Source organism: Chrysemys picta, chromosome 16 (assembly GCF_011386835.1).
Source record: "Chrysemys picta bellii isolate R12L10 chromosome 16, ASM1138683v2, whole genome shotgun sequence".
Classification (NCBI taxonomy): Eukaryota; Metazoa; Chordata; order Testudines; family Emydidae; genus Chrysemys; species Chrysemys picta.
The window spans coordinates 26,540,539-26,562,034 of record NC_088806.1 but is presented as its reverse complement, the minus strand read 5'-3'; the positions used below and the strand labels follow the sequence as shown (position 1 = coordinate 26,562,034).

Sequence of the window (21,496 nt, the reverse complement as noted above, 5' to 3'; positions counted from 1 at the left end):
CCAATCCTTAGCTGAGAAAAAGTATTTAATCTTTATTTAAATTCCATGTAACTGCAATCAGATAGGAGATATACACCCCCATATAATAAACATGCAATATTTGGGCAGTGGGTAGCCCTGGGCCATATGCCTACTGCTAAACCTAGAAAACGTGTTATGCCTCAGCACACCTGTCACACCTTAGCACTGAAATACAGACGCTGATTTCCTAGTAGGCACTGTTCATCTGATACTTGACTTGAAGTATGTTAATTACAAGTTGAGGGTAATTATTAATCTCATTCCAGGAAGATGACTCAGAGTCTCTGCATTTTTACATTTTCCTTTAATATTTTTGTGCATTATTTTATTGGATATAATAAAGACCGTTTGACTAGTCCTCACAAATTCAGGCTAACGCTTTCAAAACTGAGCAGCGGATTTGGTCATCTTATTCCTATTAATTTTAATGGGAATTGAGCATCTATGTCCTGTGTTGGATTTGACAATCTCAGTTCACCCTTTAGCTTTTAAAACTATTAATTTCTACAAGCCTCTATTACATGTAACCAAATCTGACAGATTTCCATGAACAAGTGTGTGGGGCCAGGAACTGCAAACATATAATCAGGTGCTCAAGTAATGCAGTGATGGGCACAGGATAAAAATCTGCACAGACAGAGTGATAGATTTTAGCCTAAATTGCCAAATTATAAAGCCAAGGTTTGGAAAAGTTGCTGCTGCATTGGGTAAACCAGCCAGCAGAAGGGACATCTTTCCACTGTATTAGAATCTTGGTTATTGCTATATAACTTTACCTAGCTGCAAATCCGAGCAGTATCAAATCAATCTATTCCAGTCCCCAGGAAAGGAAAACATGCCCGCCCTAGGTTGTGAAAAGTCTGTAGACAGCGTATTCTATGGCTGATCAGCAGACAATTCCATTTCATGAACAGCATTTTTTGATGAGAAAAAAGCTTTGTTGAAAATTTTTCAACCCACGCTAGTTGATGGAGTAGGTTTTAGGAGATGAAGAAATAATAATGCTGGTGTGGTTTTTTTAGCATGAAGAAAAAAGACAACTTTGAAAACTACCATCTCTCTTGCTATCTGTAACCACACAAGCAATCCGAGAGTACACAGGCACCTTCCACCTTTGCATTTTAAAAAAAACTTCATGGGGAATGCTCAACCATAAGCTTTTAAATTAAAATTCAAAGTTAAAGCGGCCAGAAGGAAGCACTATTAAAGTTGTGGCTTGTTAATAATGGGAGCCAGTTGGATAAATATGGGTTTCTGTAGTTGTTGTATTCACTTACAAGTTTTACTGTTATGCAGGTGGAGCCCCTGGAGGCCTCAGCTGGGACTGAGGAAAAAGGAGCTACATGATGAGTGTAGGATCTCAACTGGTTTAATTAAGGCGAGCGCTAGTAAAGTTTGTCGGTAACTCAACTGTGTACAGTACAATACATCCCCATTCCTTTGGGTTCAGAAAGAATCTCAGTAAATGGTGACCAGGAAATCAAGCAGCAATGCAGCTTTGCTTTCTCTGACAAATCGCATCCTTCAGATATGACACCGAGTATAATGTCTTCATGTCGGGACTTGGCAAAAGCTCTGCAGATACAGCACAAGTAGCCACATGCTTTCTAATGACATTTTAACAGATATAGGAAACAGCTCTTGGGGGTTTTTTCTGTTAACAATGACACTAAATACTTACTGTAACCCAGATGTTTGGGAAGGACGTTGTCATGCTGAGCAACTATTTGGGAGAAATGATGGTCACGGCTATGCTGGACGAAGGAGATCAGGATTCAGGTCTCAGCTCTTAAAATGAAGCACATATCTAATCAGTGCCTTAATGTTTCTGGGGCTCAGTTCCCCATCTGTGAAAGACAGATATAATGCTCTCTGAAATTAGGGTTACCATATTTTGAGTGTCCAAAAAGAGGACACTCCACGGGGCCCTGCCCCCGCCCCCAGCCCCGCCCACGCCCCGCCCCAACTCCACCCCTTCCCCAAAGTCCCCGCCCCAACTCTGCCCCCTCCCCTGCTTCCCGCGAACATTTGATTCGCGGGAAGCCTGAAGCAGGCAGCAGGTAAGCAGGGCGGGGGGAGGAGGCGTGGCCCAGTCTGGCCCCCGCAACTGAGCAGCTCCCTCCGGCCCCGGCCCCAGCATCTCCAGCCTGGCTCGGCTCGGGCCCTGGGGTGCCGGCCCTGGGCCAGCCCCTGGCCGAGCACCCCTGGCCTGCCCAGCACCCCCAGCCTGGCTCGCCCAGCACCGCCGGCCCCGGCCCCCGGCCCAGCACCGCCGGCTCCGGCCCCCAGCCCAGCACCGCCGGCCCGGCCCAGCACCCCCGGCCCAGCACCCCCGGCCCAGCACCCCTGGCCCGGCCCCGGACTCCAGCCCAGCACCCCCGGCCCAGCACCGCCGGCCCCGCACCGCCAGGCCCGGCCCGGCCCCCGGCCCAGCACCCGCGGCCCCGCATGTCCCTATTTTCCCGGACATGTTCAGCTTTTTGGGATTTCCCCCCGGACGGGGATTTGAGGCCCAAAAAGCCGGACATGTCCGGGAAAATCCGGACGTATGGTAACCCTACTGAAATGCCTCTGACAATCCCAGTGCAGGTCCTTGTTTCAAATGGCATTGTTAACTGAGTACTGGAGCCTTTGCCAGCAGAGGTCATTGTTTTACTGAGCCAGCAGGCAATCTCTCTCTGTTTCATCTACTATGTATTCAGAGCACCCCTGCGGTAAGGCTGAGAATGCAAACAGCAAGAAATTCTCGGTTACGGGTTCTGCAGCTCACCCCCCTTCCCGGGGCACACTTAGAATTTTGCTTTCCTGCATAAACAGCTAAATATATACACCCGTGTGATGAATATGGCTGGAATACTGTTACTCCAGGAACCCGGACTTTGATATCCTGGGCCAGATTCTAGTTTGTTCTCTGTCCCTTGGGCACCACTCAGCCAGTGTGAAGGGGATGGATTCTGGCCATAGCTGATCAGCAGACAAATGTCCTGTGGCGAAAAACAGGCAGAGCCACCTTCCATGCCAGCCCCCTCTACCCACCACCCCAGCAGACTTGCATCACAAATACTGATACAGTTTCATGATGTATTATTGTGATATTGTTAAACATTTGTGTCTAATGCGATAGGTGTGTGTGGGTCTCTTTAGAGAGAAGACAGACGCAGTTCCTGCCATGGGGCGTATGAGATCTGGGTGGTTATAGATGACATGATATGATGCAGGGAGTGATGACAAGGCACAGGGCAGGATGGGTGGTGAGAGATTGGGAATGGGCTTGTTTTAAATGATATATATGATATTAGTAATCATATTGTTATTTGTATGTATATAACATGTAAGTGTTCTATTTATTCACTAGCATTGTGCTCGTACATCATCAAACAGAGCGTGAGACTGTGGGAAAAGCAGGATTTGTCAATAGAGAGACAAGTTATGTGATGAACAGGGCCAGGCAGGATATTTCAGGCAGATGGTGGAGGGAGCAGTCTGGGAGAAAGAGCCAGTGGCAATGAAGGAAAGTGGGACTAGCAGAGTGAGAGTGGCAGGAGATGAGAAAAAAGCAGGGGGTAGAGTCTGGAGGGCAAGAATGAGGATTTGAGGCAGAAGGGGGTTCAAAGTGGGGAGATGCCCTGGATGGAGATGTGGGAGGGAAGGAGGAATTAGGCAGTGGACAGGCTGACCCAGCAGGAGGCTTTCAGCATGTGCCGTCACTTCCCTGCTATGCAAGGAACTGAGTTTCGGGGAGGGGCAGCAATTTCAGAAGAATCAGATGTTCTACAAACGGGTCCGGAGCCTCAGCTAGTGGAAACTGGAGTCAGTTCGCTTCACTCAATTGAGCTATCCCAACTTACAAAGCCTGAGGATGGTCCATGTTCCTGTTGGAAAATCTCACCCTTAGCCTTCTGATGCTTACAGAGTCCTATTGTTGTGTGATTCATTATGCTCCATGCAATTGTCACCCCAGTCACAAAGAGAGGGTTCTATCAACATCCAGTGAATGGGTCGCTTGAAGACCCCTGCCCTTCAATGAAGGTAAGCCAGTGAGTGGAATTAGATCCTACAGAGTGAACTGGAGGCTGCAAGGTGAATGGAGATTGAATTCATAGGAGAGCAGGGTCAAAGGAAGGAAATGGAAGAGAAGGGAAGTGGGATGATGATGACTGAACAACAGGCAGACTTTCAGATAAGTAGGGCCCTACCAAATTCATGGCCATGAAAAACGCATCATGGACCGTGAAATCTGGCCTCCCTCTCCCTGTGAAATCTGGTCTTTTGTGTGCTTTTACCCTATACTATACAGATTTCATGGGGGAGACCAGCTTTTCTCAAATTGAGGGTCCTGACCGAGAAAGGAGTTGCAGGGGGATCGCAAGGTTATTTTAGGGGGGGTCATGGTATTGCGACCTTTACTTCTGTGCTGACTTCAGAGCTGGGCAGCCGGAGAGCAGCAGCTGTTGGCCAGGCACTCAGCTCTGAAGGCAGTGCCTCACCACCAGCAGCACATGACTCCTTTTTGGGTCAGAGCCCTACAATTACAACACGGTGACATTTCAGATTTAAATAGCTGAAATCGTGAAATTTAGGATTTTTAAAATCCGCTGACTGTGAAATTGGGAGCCTATAGTTTGTTAAAACACCATGGGCCAGCTCCTCAGTGGTGTAAATCAACATAGCTCCAGTGAATTCAGACAGAGATGTAGGGTCTGCATGCAACATCTCTTGAAGTCAATTTGCTGATTTACACCAGCTGAGAATCTGTCCCCATTTCTCCTCGTGCCGTCCAAATCCCAAACGCCAGGTGTTACTCCAATGTATAATATAGATCTAAGATGAAATGTTGCTAGTTCACACTAACATGTCGTCACTACTGTTACCTGGACTAGATTAAAGCTAGCCCTGGTATGCCTGCCCATTCCACAACTGCACCTTCACTTGCAGGGTAGATGCACCCTGCAATAAAACTCCCTTAGGCTCGTTTTGAAAATTCCAGCCAAACGTTTTCCTCTACGCAAAGGTGAAAGAGCACTAACTTTGGCTAGGTCTACACTACGGGGAAGGAGGGGGGGGTGAATAGCGTAGCTGAAGTTGTGTATTTTAGGTCAACATACCTGGCTGTGAGAACGGCGGCAAGTCGACCGCTGCCGCTCCCCCGTCGACTCCGCTTCTGCCTCTCACTGCGGTGGAGTTCCGGAGTCGACGACAGAGCGATCGGGGATCGATTTTATCACGTCTACACTAGACACAATAAATTGATCCCCGATAGGTTGATCGCTACCTGCCGATCCGGCGGGTAGTGAAGACGTGCCCTTTGTGTGGTAAGGATTCCTGGTGAATGTTTCCTTCCGAGAGCCCAGCCCCATTGTGATATTTAGAGATTCCATGATTTTTCAATGGTGCAGAAAATCTAACGTTTTGCTTGTGGTGTAGCTAAGATAAAAGCAACCACCTGGGAAAAGTTCTGTCTTTGATTAGTCTGACCAAGGGGAGTGAACAATTGTTTCAATGACAGTTGGTGAGACTGGGAGGAGAGTACTTCAGTGTTGGAAGGATGCATGTATATTCTGACATGTGACAGAGGTACCGTGAAAAGGACAGCAGATGTTTATTGACTAATTGTCTCACCCTTCACAGCAGATGGGAAATATAAGAAATGGATTGGAAGAGAAAACTTTGGCTCTGATCCTGCAATCACTTACACAACTGAGTAACTTTTCAAACCCCAGGAGGCCCATTGACTTCATGTGCAAAGGCCCCACTTTACTCACATAAATATGTATTTGCAAGAGCAAGACCTTTGATTATAGCAGAAGTGACACCCCCTCCCCCTCAGGTGTCTGGAAAAAAAATCAGATTTCCCCAGAATAACTTAAAGAATCTTTTATAAACTTAACAGGAAGGAATGTGCTCCAGGAATCTGTATAAAATTATTTATTTGTAATAACAAAAACTTGTTTAGTGAAGCATTCACTGAAAGCTAGTTTGTTTTTTTGTTTTTTGTTTTTTTTTATGAAACACAAGACAGAAGGACAACGGTAGCAATGCGGTGAGTCTTAAAATATTGTTACCCAGGAGGACTAAATTAACACCTGGAGCATACCAGGCTAAGTAGTGTAGAGTAAACTGAACTTTGTGTTAGACAATGATGTTTTGCATAGTTCATAGGCAGTTAGCTGATTTGGATACCTGTACGTAGGTACATATATATAAAACCATCATCTCCATTAACTGTAGCAGATGTCGTAGTTTCTATCCCTTCTAAAGAAGTCATCTGCCATTGTCACGGTGCCAGGACAGTCCATACAGTCTGCACTTGGGTAGGGGAAATACTCTGATACTCTGAATGTATCCAAGTGCTCTGAGGCACAGGATGAGCAGTAACAGGCCGAGGGGGAGCAGCTGTACTGCGGATGTGAGCACTCCTCTAGAGGATAGCCGTAGTTCGTGGTGTCTAGAGGAGAAAGAGGGCTGTAGTTCAGTGGAGGAAAAGGAGGCAACTGAGGTGGGGAGTAGCTATAGTCTAATGGGCTGGACAGGTCAGACGAGGCAGGAGATCCAGGAACCTATAAAAATGGAGAGAAAAGAAAATGTGGTGTTAAATGAAGTGGGCATTCAGTAATAATGGGCATTCAAATAATTACACAGACCAGAAAAAATACACCCGGAATTACAAGGCCCTGAATGCACAACCACATCACACCCCATTCTGGAGTTACCCTGGTCCATTGATAGTGCCGGAGTTTTGAAATCAATGGGCTTCACAAAGCGGCTGTGAACTCATCAAGATGTCAGAATGTGTGTGTGGTTCTTCTGGAAGCACTGCCCTGATCCCGCAGTGAGCTCTGGGCAGAAGGACCTCTGCACCCACCCCGAGTCCCAGTGACTTCGGTGAATTTCTGTGCTGACAGAGGGGTCCATCTGGATACAAGTCGCTGCAGGATCGGTGCCTTAGTGCTCAACAAGGGAGCATGCTAGAGAAAAGTCCCAGATGTGCCAGATGATAGCCCTGAACAGGGGTTGCTGTGCCCAAGTTCTGTTCTATACTCGTTTGTGTAGAATAGCAAGTTCTACCAAGACATGATTGGGATAACTGGCCTTGCCACAATTTTTTCTGATGACTAACTGGAATATTTGAGAACACTGCACTCTACGTTTGGTGTTGGTCCTTTAAACCTTCTGCCATGAGCATGTAGAACGCAGGTCACTAAATGACATGTTATAGACGTAGCTGTTTTCTAAACTGCTAGTTACATGCAGTTTTAAACCCTCCTGCTTCATGGCATAAGCCAACCTTTGCCTGAGGAGGATCAGGAAGGATCTTTATAGTGGACAGGTTATTCCATTATTGACCACTTCAGAGGTTCTTGCACCTACCTCGGGAGCTATCAGAACAGGATACTGGACCAGGTGGAGCAATGGTCTGACCTGGTCTGGCAGTTCCTATCTTGCTAAGCATGAACATGTCAGTGGCATTAATTTAACCCTTAGGATCCATGGGGGTGGACTGGAGTTGTTCCCTGGCCCGTCCCTAAAGACGTTCCATGGAATACAGGTAGGGGAGAACAGTGTATTGGAAGTGACACTCCTCAATTCTGCAACCTCAGGTCAGGATCAACTGGTTCCTGATATCCTCTCCTCCTGTGGGAGAGGGCATGAGAGGGCCCCAATTATACATAGAATCCCAGACTCTCCCCTCCAGCTGTGGAATTGTTGGAAATGAATCATGCTCATGAAACCGTTAAGTCTTCAAAACTGGCCCAGAGCCTCAGGAAGTGGGGATTTTTATTTTGCCCATTTCGTTTCCCTTCTTGATTTCCTTGCTGGACATGCTTAGGTGATTTCTCTCAAGGCGGTGCAAGCTATAACTACCGACACCACCAGTCCAGCTCGGTAAAGAACGCAACCAACTTACCAGGCTCTGGTTAAAACAGAGAGGGGTTGACTGGAAGGTGTCTGGGTTATAGTAGGTAGACGTCTGTAGAGCACTCAGGGATGGGTCCACGGGCGGCTCTGTCTGAAGATAGGTATCAACAAGTTGCTCCAAATAACTTGGGTTTTCTTCACAGGAAATGCAATTTGGAAACTGCCGTGGCTGGAAATAGTTGGGGGCAGAAGAGAGAGGTTCTGCATCAAAATAAGGTGCTAGGAGGAAAAAAGGAGATAAGAGATTGTTCAATACTTGTGCTTACAAAGGGAGGCCAGGCTAGTTGCATGTTTCCTTTGGGTCAGACTGTGATAGCCTTGTCTGTGCTGAGCAACAACTTGCACGGCAACCCGTCCCATGGAACACAGTGAGTCTAGACATGGAGAAAGGCCTTTCAGGTTTAGACTGAGATTTCCAAAGGGTGCTATATGAGTTAGGTGCCTAGTTCCCATTGAAAGTCAATAGGGGCTGGGGGGGAATTTTTCAGAAGTGCCTGAATGACTAGGGAGCTTAAGTCCCCTGGGTTTCCCATAGGGACTTAGGCTCAAGTCACTTAGTGCTTTTGAAAATTGTGGGCTCCAACTCCCTTAGACTCCTTTGAAAATCCCAGCCTGACTCTGAAAGTAAATCCAAAGCAATCCTGAGAGCATGTAATGCAGGGGTGTGGTGCTGCTATTTTAACAGCTGGGTTTTGCCTTTAGCCTCTGCTAAACTCCATGTTCCAGGGATGCACGTCTCCATTAGAACAAAAAATAGCTTCTCGTCTTCATAAGCAAGGACAGAGGCAAAACACTCAGCAGAGAGACCAGAGCTGTCCCTACATTACTTCTGAAAAATGTAGCAAGTATGTAGATGAGACAGAGCTAGGTTCAATTGGTGTCATTTGGAAGAGGACAGGAGTCGAAAAGGCTCAAGGGCCAGATTTTCACTTACATCAAGGCCTCTTTGCACCAGAGTACTCTGGTACTGGGCATCAGTTATCAGAGCGGTGTAAATAAGAATTTGCCCCTCTAGACTTGACTGCATTTCATGCTAAATTCATCTGTTCGCAAACACAGTTAATAACGAAGCCCTGATCTTGCAAACACTTACCCATGCAGGTAGTCCTGTTGATCTCAATGGGATTGCTAGCATGTGTAACATTACTCTCATGCGTAAGTGTTTGCAGGACTGGGAGCAAAGTGTTTAACTGGACAGTGGGGCAAAAAACATGCACCCAAAAGAAAGAAAGATTTATCAGCCTGAAAAAGGTTATGTGCGTCTCAAGTTTCTATATTAACATAAGCAAATTTAAACCCCAAATATTCATTATTTAAGCATTTCCTTGTCCACGCAATGTATACATGCACACATTTACAAATGAAAGGGGAAACTTTCTGGATCTCTTAGCTACCAACATCTAGAGAATAAAAGATCTGAAAAGTCCAAACTAATATTTTTTTCTCCCAATTCCTGGATATTGGTGTCAACCAGGAAGGAGCTGTTTATGCAGCTCTGTTGAAAAGACTAACACCCCTTCTGAACTCTACAGGAAGAGGGGGGAAATAGAGAAACTGACTCTGCTGGAAGCTAAATGATCAGCAAAGACAAGTAATGCTTTAAGACGTTCTGGTCCCATCTGACAATCAGATAAAGGCAGTACCAAGAGATAGAAATCTTGATAAAGGCACCACGGCAGTGTTATTCTGTTGGTAATAAATGTTACCGATTAATTGGAGCCTTGATCCTCAGTAGAAAAGGCAAACTACGTGGATATGAAGACAAAATTTCTGCTGGAGTGAGGGCAAAATGTACCCTGCTTGTCTTACTGCATCCTCATCTGCATTTAGTGAGCCCTTTTCAGATTCTGATTGGTTGGAGTTCTAATTAAATGGTAGTGCCTGCCTCAAGCCATGCATCGAGGGCTAAAAAGACTTGGACTGGAGGAATAGGTGGGGGGAGGGGAGAAGGGGGATGCTCTTTGTACCAACCTGTGCAGGGAGAAGAAACAGATTCTGGAAACTGGACACTACTGCTGCCTCGGGAAACCTGACAAAACAGAACAGAAGGAAAATAGCAAATGCAAGTGTTTCTGCTTTGAAAGCTCACAGACCTTTTTCCTGAACATTGAGGTGAGTCACAATTACTTTTCAAACTTACTTATGCATACATTAGTGATTGTTGTTTTTATTACCTGTGTCTGTATTACATTCAGTTCTGTTATTTATGGAGCACTCTCAATCTGTGTAACATTGTTTTGTTCCAGAGTGCCACCCAGATAACAATACATGTGCATTACACTGAACTGCTCTAGTATTAAATATGTAGCTCCTCTGATGTGCATTCCATTCCATTGTTCCATTACTGTTAATTCACCATAGGTGTGTCTAGACTTGAATTTTTAGTCATGTTTTAACATTTGTTAATTAGCAGGATTGTAAATCCTAGTGTGGACATGACACACAAAAATCTCTAGGAGTAGGAACAATTTACAACTGTGTTAGCTAACGCGTTTAAAACACAACTAAAAAAATCAAGTGTGGCTTACCCTGTGTAGCACCACACATGCGCACCAGACTGAATTGTTCTATTGCACACTTCACTTTGCAATCCACAGGTGTGATTGCTCTAATACTGCAACACTTATAAGAAAACTGATGATGTTGTTTTCCCTGAGGATTTGTGAACTGAAACTTACAAATCAATAAGCCTATTAGAAAATCACATCAGACATTATGGGTGAAATCCTGGCTGCACTGAAAACAAAGTGAGGTTTGCCATCCTCTTCAATGGGGCTTCACTCTAGCTGTTCAGACTGGGGCTTCTTCTGATCAGATGGTTTTAACTTATGCTGACCAGAGCTTCATTTCTTTCATTCAAAATGTTCCTGAGTTAGAGCGTGGCTGGTTTCCCTATCAAGAACTTCCTAACACTTGCTCAGTTATTTAACACTTAAACTGTAATTATTCTCTATGGGAGGAAAAAAAAACATTATTTGAATCCTGGCAGTTCTGGAAGAGTTGGCAAGGTTGATATTCTCTGTTTTGTCTATACATACACAATATGTAGCCTCTGTAATCTTCCCACTAACAGTAGAGTGCGTTTAGTTAACTTGCAGGTTCTGTCCTGCAGAATGCTTTAGTCTAGCTTGGCATTACATGTGTGTACAGCACCTAACACAATTGGACACTGATTCCTGGGCCTCCATGATGCAAATAAATAATAACCAGTATATATTATGTTAAGCACAAAGCTAATCTCCTGCACCACCGGCTTTGAGTCTCCTTAGTGGATGGAACAATCATAGTGTAAACATCAAGTGAATAGCAAATTAAGACTAGTTCAGTCCAGCCTCTTAACATCCATCTGGAACATTTATAGCGTATGTAAGTACTTAGCCATTGTATAAAGGAAGAAGGAAGGGGTGACTTTACACTTAAGAGAGGAGTATACTGCAGCATTTCAGTGCTAGAGGGCTCCATTCACCAAGCCTCTTTATTTGTGGTTGCAGGTTGCAGTCTGCTCAGCTTCTTGTGCAATCAACCGCTGCAGAGAGCAGGAGGTGGGAGATTAAATCTGAAAACCATCCAGACTGTAATGTCATGAACCAGGAAGCAGTAATGATTTACCAACCTCTTTATGCAAAAACACAGGGCGCCTGAGCTAGAAGGCTCACTTACAAGAGAAGGGGAGTGTTCTGTGTGTGACAAGTCTGCATCAATATATAGGTCTCCTTGACCCCTTTCCTTCTCTCCAAATAGTTATAGTTTTGGCCTGGTTGTACTGAAATGCATTAAAGGCCCTGATTCCACAAAGCACTTAAGCATGTGCATAACTTCAAGCACACTGTGGGCCTATTCACATGCCTAAGTGCTTTACTGGATTGCAGCCAGAGCGTCCTGCATTAAGGGCCTGATCCTGCACCAGTAACGTGTTTTCATTTATTTAAATGGGAGTGGGATCAAGCCCTATTTAAATGGCTCTTTGCTCATTCTCACTTTCGAACTTTCTTTCAAGACAAAAGGAAATACACTTCTGAGTTTTTCTTTGTTTTTTTTTAACATTAACAAAGTTGCATTACCCATTATAAAAATCCCAACGTTTCAAACACCTTCTAGAGGTTTTTTTAGTACAGGTTAAGAGATAAGAATCGACATGTCCATTGTTACCAGCCTTAACAAACTGAAAAGAAAAATGTTAAAGGAGAAAATTATCCCCTTGAGACAACAAAGGTAGGGGATGCATGCACATTAAAACAGGGCACCAGAAACTACCCTGTATCAGGCAACACTGAACTTCAGCTGCCAGCCTGTTGCTCATTCACCAAGCTTGGCTAGGTCCCTGTGAAATTCCTCACTGTAACCTCCAGTGTTCAATAACCTAACTAATTTTATGTCAGTTACAAATTTGGCTACCACACTGGTCACCCCTTGTCTAGATCATCGATAAACATCAGTCCTGGTACAGAACATTGGACACCCAATGTTAACCTTTGGTCATGTTGAAAATTGACCGTTTTTCCCTGTTCATGTCTACTGGCCAGTTTCTAACCCCTGACAGCACTTTGCCTTTCACCCCAGGGTGACTAATCTCTCGTGAGGCACTTTGTGAAAGGATTATATGAACATGGTGATCTCCTGCAGGCACAGTTTTGCTAACACGTTCAGAATTACAACAGATTACAGAGCTGTGATATTCCTTCACAGAAGCTAGGCTGGTGTGTCTGTGTCGTGTTTTGTAATTTCAGATTTAATTATCGTTTAGTTTTCACTTGATAATGAAGTAAGGCGCACTGCTCTGCTAATTGCCAGGATCACCCCTCATGCCTTTTTTAAAGAGTGGTAACAAATTTGCTCCCCTCCAGCTCTCTGGTACAGTGGCTGATTCTAATGAGAGGCTACAGATTCTTGCTGACAGGGCAGCTTCTTCATTCTTAAGTTTCCATATCAAGAAAGAAAATTAAACTCTTGAGTTTTGCCCCCTGGGAAAATTCATTTCATGGAGAAAATTCCCTCTGCACAGGACAATAGCTGCTGCAGTGGCAGAACAATACGCTGGGGATCAGAGCTCATTCCTTGGCATGGATCCAGCACACCTGGCGAGAGCTGAGCTCGGCCTTTCGCTCTTAGGCCACCGGGGCCTGAGAGTTCTGTGGAACCACTGCTTTTGAGACCTGATCCAAAGTCCATTGAAGTCAATGGAAAGACTCGCATTGATTTCAACTGGTTTTGGAGCTAGCTTCTAGCCCCTGGGGATCCAAGCTAAGACCCTCCTTCCTAGGCCAGCAGGGGTTAGGAGCAGTATGATGCCAGCACATTCAGCCCTGGGAGGATTTGGTTGTGCACCCTCCCCAGGGGCCAACAGAAGCTGGAAGCTGTGCAGAGCTGGTGCCTTTATCCCCTGACTGATGACTGAAGGAGCCACTGAACAATGGAAGGCCTCTGAGGGGGTTATTTGGGGGGAGGAATGATGTTCTTTTGGGCTCTGAGAGCTTCCTCTTGGAGGGGAGAACACGTTGGGAGCCTTAGTACAACACAGAGCTTTACATGGGAGGGTCCTCAAAGCAGGCAACAGGGGTTTTGTTTGAGTCAGATAGAACATACATTTCCCCCTGCTGCTGCTGCACAGAGATTCGGAGCAGGCCTATCTGTCAAGCCTTGTCTACATAGGGGAAACTGACCAGCAGCATTATTCCAGTATAATTGAGCTATTCCAGAATAACTCTCTTGTGGGGACAGGGGCACTGTCTTCTGGAATAAAAGTGAGCAGAGTAACTAGTCCGGAACAAAGTAATTTTTATTCCAGAATAGACCGTCCACTTGGGGGAGTTATTCTGGAATAGCTAAATTGATCAATTTCCCCTTGAAGACAAGCTCTCAGTTTTGCCTGCATCAGCAGCGTCTGCTCCCATGGCTCTGAGTTCATTAAATCGATGGAAGAGAGATTAAGAGAAATAGTTTCTTATTCTTAAATTACAACATGGAAGAAGCTAGTATTTTGTCCTTACAGTGGCATCAGTTGCTGCTTGTCGTGCTCTCCTCTGCTGTAATAACTCTTTCACAGTGATCTTTACTCGAACACCTTGATACACCTTGGATTTTCCTGAAAGAGTGAGTTAAAAATAAGATTGCATGGATGAGAACAGGAAAGCAGGCACTTTAGAGTGGTGATATTTAAAATATTAAAAAGTAAATTCAGTGTGTTCTCAGTCACACTTTATATAAAGGGTATATTTACAAAGAGTTTGTAAAGAGTTTATGAATAGATGTTCTAATAAATGATTAGTCAGTTATTACAGAATGCCATAGGTCCCTTGTAACCATGACTTATACCCATTTCATGATTGTAATATGCTTGTAACATTTACTAACACTTTGTAGACTATTTGCAAATGTACCCTTAATATATAATAAATATAATTGTGACCAAGTTTTCTTCTCCCTTAAGAGTTTCTTTTTTCTTAGTAACAAAGGCTGGAGAAATAAATATCACTTAGTTCTTCACCTGAAATTCAGAGAACACTTTAGAGAGGAAGACAAGTACAATTATCTCCACTTTACTGATGGGAAGACTAAGGCAGCGAGATATTAAGACCCCAATCTTGCAAACACTTACACACATGCTTAACTTTTAATATTGTGAATAGTCCCACTGATTTCCATCAAAGTTAAGCACATATGTAGGTGTTTGCAGGATCAGGGCCTAAGCAACTTGCATAAAATCACATAGTAAGTCAGCAGCAGAACCAAAAATAGACCCCAGGTACTCTAATTCCCAGCCTTGTCTGCTGGACCATACTGTCAAATTAATCTGAATCTCTACAATATCCTGAAGATTTCAGTCCAGGAAACAGACATGGGCACTGCGTTCATCCTCTGTGTTAAGAACAGGAATAAAAACAATGCAAATATGTGGGTGATTATTCTTTTATAGGACTAAACAATCACTCTCTGTGAGACCCAGTTTTCTTTCTCTCTTTAATGAGAGGAGTCATTCTCTACAACTCCAGTTTGTTTCAGACGTGCATGTGGGCCTCCATCAATGAGCAAAAACAATTGCCACTCACTAGCTTAGTCAGAACTTTGTATTTGGAGTAGTTAAGAATTTGCCTATTGACAAGAAACCACCCCTGACACTATTGCTGGAAGAAATATTTAACACCCATTGCAGTTTAGTTCAGTTTTTAGAATTGCTTCATTTTGCACTCAGTATATTTCTCTCTGAAATGATCCTGCAGAGACTCAATAAAACAGACAGACACATTGTCAATCTGGGATTGAATCTTGCAAATGGTTATTCACGTGGCCCCAGTCCTGCTATCAGACCTGGCACGGAAGCTCTGCACACAGATCTGATTGCAGGATCCAGCTCCTACTCCTATTGTCTGCAATGGGAATACTTATGAGTAAGGGCCTGCAGGATCAGGTTCACAGCTAATATTCTGCCTTTGGAGACCCTGCAATGTTACCTGGTCCTTGCTTGGAGGAGTAATAGAACAGTCCCCTGGGGAGCAATTACCTAGCTATGCACAGGTATTTATAACATACCCATCTAGTGCCTGTTTGATCCCCTAACAGCAACTTTCAGCCTCTCCTTTGCTGTGACATAGGCAGAGTGTATACGTTGATCCACCACTGGCACTTGCCACCTTTCACTCCTGCTCTGCCAGGGGTGCTAGATTGACAGTGGAGCCCCTCCCTATCCTAGTGCAGACAGTGTCTCTGCTCAGTGCCACGAGCCTGTTTAATGACAGCCTGCCATACACAGTCACATTGTCTTTAATGCGGTGCCTGCTGTTAACTGTCCTTGCCCCTCATTACAGGCCAATCCGTGTGGAATCCAGAGGAAGGGGTTCTATTGAGCTGCAAACTCAGCTCTCTGGGGATTATTTATCCCACTCGTTCCATTTTATTTTTGAAAACTGCAAAGGATGTTTCCTTGAATCTGAGGGAGAGAAACATTTAACAGGCACCCTCTGCTCCAAACCTCTCCTGTTAGGAGGGCTGACATTTTAGGCCCTGATCCAGCAAACCTGCTTTGATTTATGCATGCAAACGGTCGCCTTAGCCTTATCTACACTGGGAAAATGTATCATCTTAGGAAATGTGCTAAACAAGACGGCAGCTAGGAGAGTTGGGGGCCTGCCCTGTTTAACATGTTAGCTGGTCATGGTTACTCCCAGACAACCAGCGAACAGGACTGGCCTTGCCAACACTAAAGTCAAAAACATATTTAACATCATGATAGTGACCATGTTTTTGGATGTTGCATCTTCCCAGCATCGACAGTACAATTATCCACCTGCACAAAGGTTTTCTGGAGCAGGGTCTTCCACTAACTAAAAAGATAGGGACTATTCACATCGACCGGTGGCAAGGAGCACCAGGGACATGGCCTGGGGCCAAAACCCACTTCAGCAGGCTCTGGGTCAGGCCAACAGAGAGGCAGAGTCCTGCTTGGGCTAAGTGGAGATGTGACAGGTCCCCAGGTCAGCAGCCTGGGACTGACCCCTCACTCCATACTGCTGCGGTCTGCACCTGCTTCACTTAACCTTCCTGGCAAACCTCAGCATCCATGTGCCTGGAGGGGGCAGAGCCTGTCCGAGCCTCAAGCCAGGCTGAGCAGGCAGGTGACAGCGTGGGAGCCAGGGGATGGGGATTCCCACGGGCCTGCTTTGCAGGCACCCAACGCCGAAGGGCTGGCTCGGTCACCTCCGGCAAGCTAGCCGGGTCCCGTGGCTGCACCCCGGCCGGGCTCAGGAGGTCGCCCAAGGACCCCAAGTTCCCCCAGGCCGGGGGCCGGGGTGAGGTGCGCAAGGAGCCCCGCAGGCAGGGCGCCCCGGGGAGATGGGGGGCGGCAAGCGGCCGCGCACGGCGCCCCGGGGTGGGAGCTCGAGCCCAGCGGGGAGCTGCAGAGGGGCGCGCCGGGACTGGGATGCGCAGGGCTCCGTGCGCAGCTGCCTGCGGCCCCCGGCCAGCCCCACTCCTGGGCGCGGCGCGGAGCTGGAGGCCGCTGCGGCGCAGCCGGGCACCTTCCGGAGGCGGCGGGTCCCCGCTCGGGGTCTGGGATCCCCCCCACACACACACCTTGGCCGGGAAAGCCCGGCTCTGTGAGTAGCTCTGATCGGGGACGGGGGCTGGCCCCGCACCCGCGGGCTCCCCGCCCCATTGCGCACCCCCGGGCTGCCCGGTTCCGCGTGTTTTGCGCCGGGGCGCCGGGCGCCCTGCGCCCACCACCACCCGGGCCGGGAGGGGGCCCCTCCGCAGCTCCGTATCCCGTGCGCCCCCCGCAGCATTCCCGGCCTGGCTGCCCCACACCCTGTCCTGCACGGACCCCGGCTCCTCTCATTCCCCCGCAGCCTGGCGCGGGAGCCCGGCCCCACACCTGCCGGAAGTGAACACAGGGGCTGCCCCCCGCCCCTCCTCAGTCTGGGACCCCCCGGGGCCGGGCTGCCCCCCATATCCCCAGGATTATCCCCCGTTGATTTTAGGCTGTTTCCCCAGGTGCCCCTCCCCCAGGTTTGCCCCCCCCCCCCCATAACGCAGCTGCTGGCCTCTCCGGGGCGGGCGCAGAACCAGTGTGAGCTCGGCGCAGATATCTGGGGAGGGGGCTTGGGGACTGCGCGGGGGAGGGGGCTGGAGCTGGGGGGGAATCCGCCCCACCAGACACCCTCATGGCCCGCGGGGAGTTTGCTGCCCGGCAGCGCCACTTCTGGTCACAGCGGACGCGGCACCAGGTCACTTCTGGGGGGGATCCCCAATTAGGGATCTAGTGTAGGAGGCGCGTTTCCCCTTTTCAACAGCCCTAAAGGGGCGATCTCTCCCTGCCTGTGCAGCATCTCCCCCGGGGGCTGGCTCAGGGGAGTCCTGGGCCTGCCGAGTCCCACTCGGGTCAGATCGTCCCTGAATATTAAAATCCACAACTAATCACCTGGGAGCGCCGAGTTACGTTGCCTGAAGTCTTAAATTGCACCCGCGATTGGGCAGGTTAACCCTGAAATCTGCAGCCCCTGAGCGCGAGCGCTCCCCGGAGCACTGGCTAAAAGCACCGAATTTGCAAAGCACGTTAGGGATTAGCAGCATTTTTTAAAAGGCTGAAATACTTTAACAATGGTTATTTAGAGCCCCTGCATTCCTGTGCACAAATCACGTTTGCTTTTTCCCTGTATCTTGCGTTGGGTGTGTGTATTATTCTACATATAATGTGTATTGCATATGATCAGTTTCCCTTCTATCCACTTAAAAACACTGATTTGCTTGCACTTTGCATTATACAAATACTAACTTTTTCTTTCTCTCCCCCCCCTCCCCATTTTGAAGGTAAAATGACCAAAAATGGAGGATAATTTAAACATCCCCCAAATTCATGAAGAAAAGGTTTAAACTGAACTTACCGGACATTCTGACCTGAAAGCAGAAGCAACTTTTATAACAGCTGATGTTGCAGCAGAAGAATCAATCACCTGGGCTCCTAGATGCTGGGGGGAAAGGGAACAAAAAAACAATAATTTTAAAATTTAAAAAAAGAATACCTAAGACCACTGTGAAAATTCCAGGTGGAGACCAACAATATTAATGTTTTATACCTACAGATATAAGTTTGAGTTTTTCTCCCCTAATGCCAAGTATTTAAAACCTCTAGAAACCAATGATTTGACAATCAATGATTGCGCGATACTTTCAATTTGAATATTCAAAGGCTTAACAAAATGGGCTATCTTTTTGTGAAACCCAGCACATCCCCATGTAGCAGAGGGTCTTGGGGAATAAGATTTGGTGGGGCGGCCTTCCCCACTCCTTGATTTTGGGACATTTTGAACATTTTATCCACCTTTCCACAAACAAAGCAGATGCCCAGAAACCTGCTCAGTATTTTCATCTCAGATACACACACTTGGCTCCAGTTCTCTCATATTTCACTTGCTAGCTGCAAAGGACGTTCTGCAAGGGAGCAGGGTGATTTTTGCACAATTTTTCACATTTTAAGGGTAAATTTGAGGATTTTTGGAGGAAAATGGCAGTTGGTGGGCGTGGCATAATAGAGACTCTGTCTGGGGCACCGGAGTAACTGTCACTGACCAAAGTGGGCTTTCATTTCATTCGGTTCCCCTCCCTCATCCCCCGTTTGTGCCCTTTGTTGGATTTTATTTGTATTTTCCCCAGTTCATGATCTTCACACCTAGTCCATAAAGTGGCCTCTTTCAGATTAGAGTCCCCCCAAATTGACCTGTCCTTGCATGGACAGCCAATTTAGCTCTAGCAAGGGTAGCTTGACATATTTTTGGCCAACGTTGGACAATCGGTATAGAATCCCAATTTTTTTACACTGTATGTAAACATTCCCTACACCCTGCAGTTAATACCCTCCACCAGGAATAGCTGCTTAAAGCAGAAAGCAGGATAGGCTGTTAATCATCTACCAGCAGTTTAATTTAGCTATTGTTACTCTTTTTTCCCCCTTAAGTTCAACAAATGTACTTGATTTGTGTTAGGGAGTGGCACAGAGGTGGTCTCAGAAATGGCCTTATTCCAGCCCTGAATCATTTTCATGCAAAACGTGATTACTTTTGTTGGGCCAAATACTGGAGCAGAATTACAGGAGAGAAAACCCCTAACTTCATTATGAGTATGAAACACACCTCTTCTAATAATGTCTCCATATTAATAATTCTGTTTTAGATCTGCTTTTCACCATAATGTACACTCACTAATTTCGCTGTTGGTGACTAAAACAACAACAACAACAACAACATGCTCTGCTTTAAGACACAACTTGAAGGTGGGTATTTTGTGAAAGGAATACTAGATACCACCTGAATTAGATATGTTTTCATATCCAGTATAAATCTTCCTGCAGAAATGGACAGATTTCCACCAATGGGACTTAGTTTTAAAAAATTAGGAAATCTCTCTTCCTCCAGCTGTGACATTGGCTTCTACTTGACTTGAAATATACATTGTAGATAGCTAGAGGCATGGGAGAATCCTGTTTATGTTCCAAGGGGGTTTACCTTGGAAAATGCTCCAATAAATCTGTGGTTAGATTTACCTTTTGCAACTGGAAAATGTAGGCAACTGCTCATGAAAGCTGCCAAGATCAAATAATACGTAATTGGTTTATGAGTCTTAAGAAAAAAGGACTTTATCCTAACAAGGAAGACCAAATGTTTTGGGTGTTAGTTTGTATGGTCCAGATCCTCAAAGGTATTTAGGCTCCTAACTTCTGTGGATTTCTTTGAGGATTTGAGCCTTTGAGTCCAGATTTAGAATGGCTTCCACTGTTAAACATTCCTATTCTCTGGTTTCCATGAAAGGGCAGCTGATCAAATACTCGCTATCCTTTTAAAACTTAATGGCGTCAGCAGTGTAAAAGAGGGTCTGTACCGCCTTTTCTTTTCGAAGCATTTAAGGTGGTTGCTGCTAATGTAGCATCACCGGGTGATTTTTCAGACGCATGTAAGAGGGGGGCAGCTAATGCAAAGCAACCTTGGTGTCATTTTGAATTCCTTGGAAACAGCACATCGCTACATCAAATACAAATACTGATTATGTCGCCTTGCTGCCCAAATAGGTGGCGAATATAGCGATTTAGCAACATAGACGTTCAATGTGTATTGATCTGAAACACGGGCACATACTTTAAAGTGCAAGACGAGCTGATCGATCAGCCTGGGCTGCCCTCCAGGCGGCTGTGGTGGGTGTGAGAACTGATGGCACATCCTGGCTGCTAGTAAGTGAAGGCGCTGGGACGCGTGCGGCTGAAATCTGGGTGACAAGATTTCAGGGGCAGCTCAGTGCTGGCGGGATGCGAAGGCTGCTTGTGTTGCCCTGTTTCCAGCAGCCCCTCCGTGGCCACGAGCCAAATCACTGGCGATTTCCCACGCTCCGGGCGGCGCCTTGTAATCAGCGTTGGCATAAGCCCTGCAGCTGGCTAGCGCCGGGCCACCTTCCCCCTGGCACCTAGCCGGGTTTTTACAACTCAGGGCTCGTGGCAAGGGGCCCAGCTGCTGCTCCCGGCTGTACTCCGCTTGCCTCGCACGGGAGATGGACCGAGGTTTTTATGGGGGGTTATAAAATGGCTGGAGTAGGAGCGAGTCAATTGCACGGCAGGGAGGCAAAACCACCCCCACGTGCCCTATGAGCTGGGGGCTTTACCGGTGCGGGGCGTCCCCCCCCCCCCCCGGTGTGCCTTGCTTTCTGCCCCGCAGCACCGGAGGCAGCGGGAGCCCAGCGGCTGCAAAGGCTGTGAGTGACAAGAGGGGTGAGCAGAATTTGCGCCCCGCTTCCCCTTCCTACCCCGGGCTCGTGGGAACCCGCCGCGCGTTAACCCAGCTGCCCAGCCCGGTTTACTGGGGGTGGGGGAGGCAGGCGCTGCGCTCCCTGCCCGACTCGCTGGAGTAGAGGAGCCCGGCCAGCAGAAAAGTGGCAAGAGCCCAAGGGAACCCGGAGGCCAATGGGGGAGGGGGGGCAGGGCGGGGAGTTCACACGGGGGTTTGGTTCCAAACAGGTCTGAACAGGACTGGAGCATCAGGAAGTTCCAGGAGGGAATTTGAGCCACTAGAAATGGGGGCCAGGGCGG

The 21,496-nt window shown here is 46.9% G+C and overlaps 1 protein-coding gene and 2 long non-coding RNA genes across 5 annotated transcripts in view; 2 read left to right on the top strand and 1 right to left on the bottom strand.

Annotated features, from left to right (window-relative positions):
* Positions 1-5,931: 5,931 nt before the first annotated feature.
* POU2AF3 (POU class 2 homeobox associating factor 3) lies at positions 5,932-18,444 on the bottom strand. Of its 3 annotated transcripts, none has more exons than XM_005303793.4 (5): positions 18,312-18,444; positions 13,926-14,020; positions 9,910-9,967; positions 7,928-8,157; positions 5,932-6,578 (listed from the first exon to the last, which is right to left on the bottom strand). In XM_005303793.4, the coding sequence occupies exons 1-5, from the start codon at positions 18,316-18,318 to the stop codon at positions 6,240-6,242; spliced, it is 729 nt and encodes a 242-aa protein (XP_005303850.1). In that variant the 5' UTR covers positions 18,319-18,444; the 3' UTR covers positions 5,932-6,239. The 3 variants fall into 3 exon arrangements, with proteins under 3 accessions (XP_005303850.1, XP_065426632.1, XP_065426633.1); XM_065570560.1 differs by lacking the exon at positions 18,312-18,444 and adding an exon at positions 17,005-17,815; XM_065570561.1 differs by lacking the exon at positions 18,312-18,444 and adding an exon at positions 15,466-16,927.
* Positions 9,055-14,348, top strand: LOC122173879 (uncharacterized). Its single transcript, XR_006174844.2, has 2 exons — positions 9,055-10,050; positions 11,430-14,348. It is a non-coding gene; the product is annotated as an uncharacterized LOC122173879 (long non-coding RNA).
* LOC135976081 (uncharacterized) overlaps positions 16,846-21,496 on the top strand; it is a 35,432-nt gene continuing 30,781 nt past the window's right edge. Inside the window, exons 1-2 of the long non-coding RNA XR_010593299.1 lie at positions 16,846-17,027; positions 18,238-21,178. This is a non-coding gene — a long non-coding RNA (uncharacterized LOC135976081). The remainder of the gene's footprint in view (positions 17,028-18,237; positions 21,179-21,496) is intronic.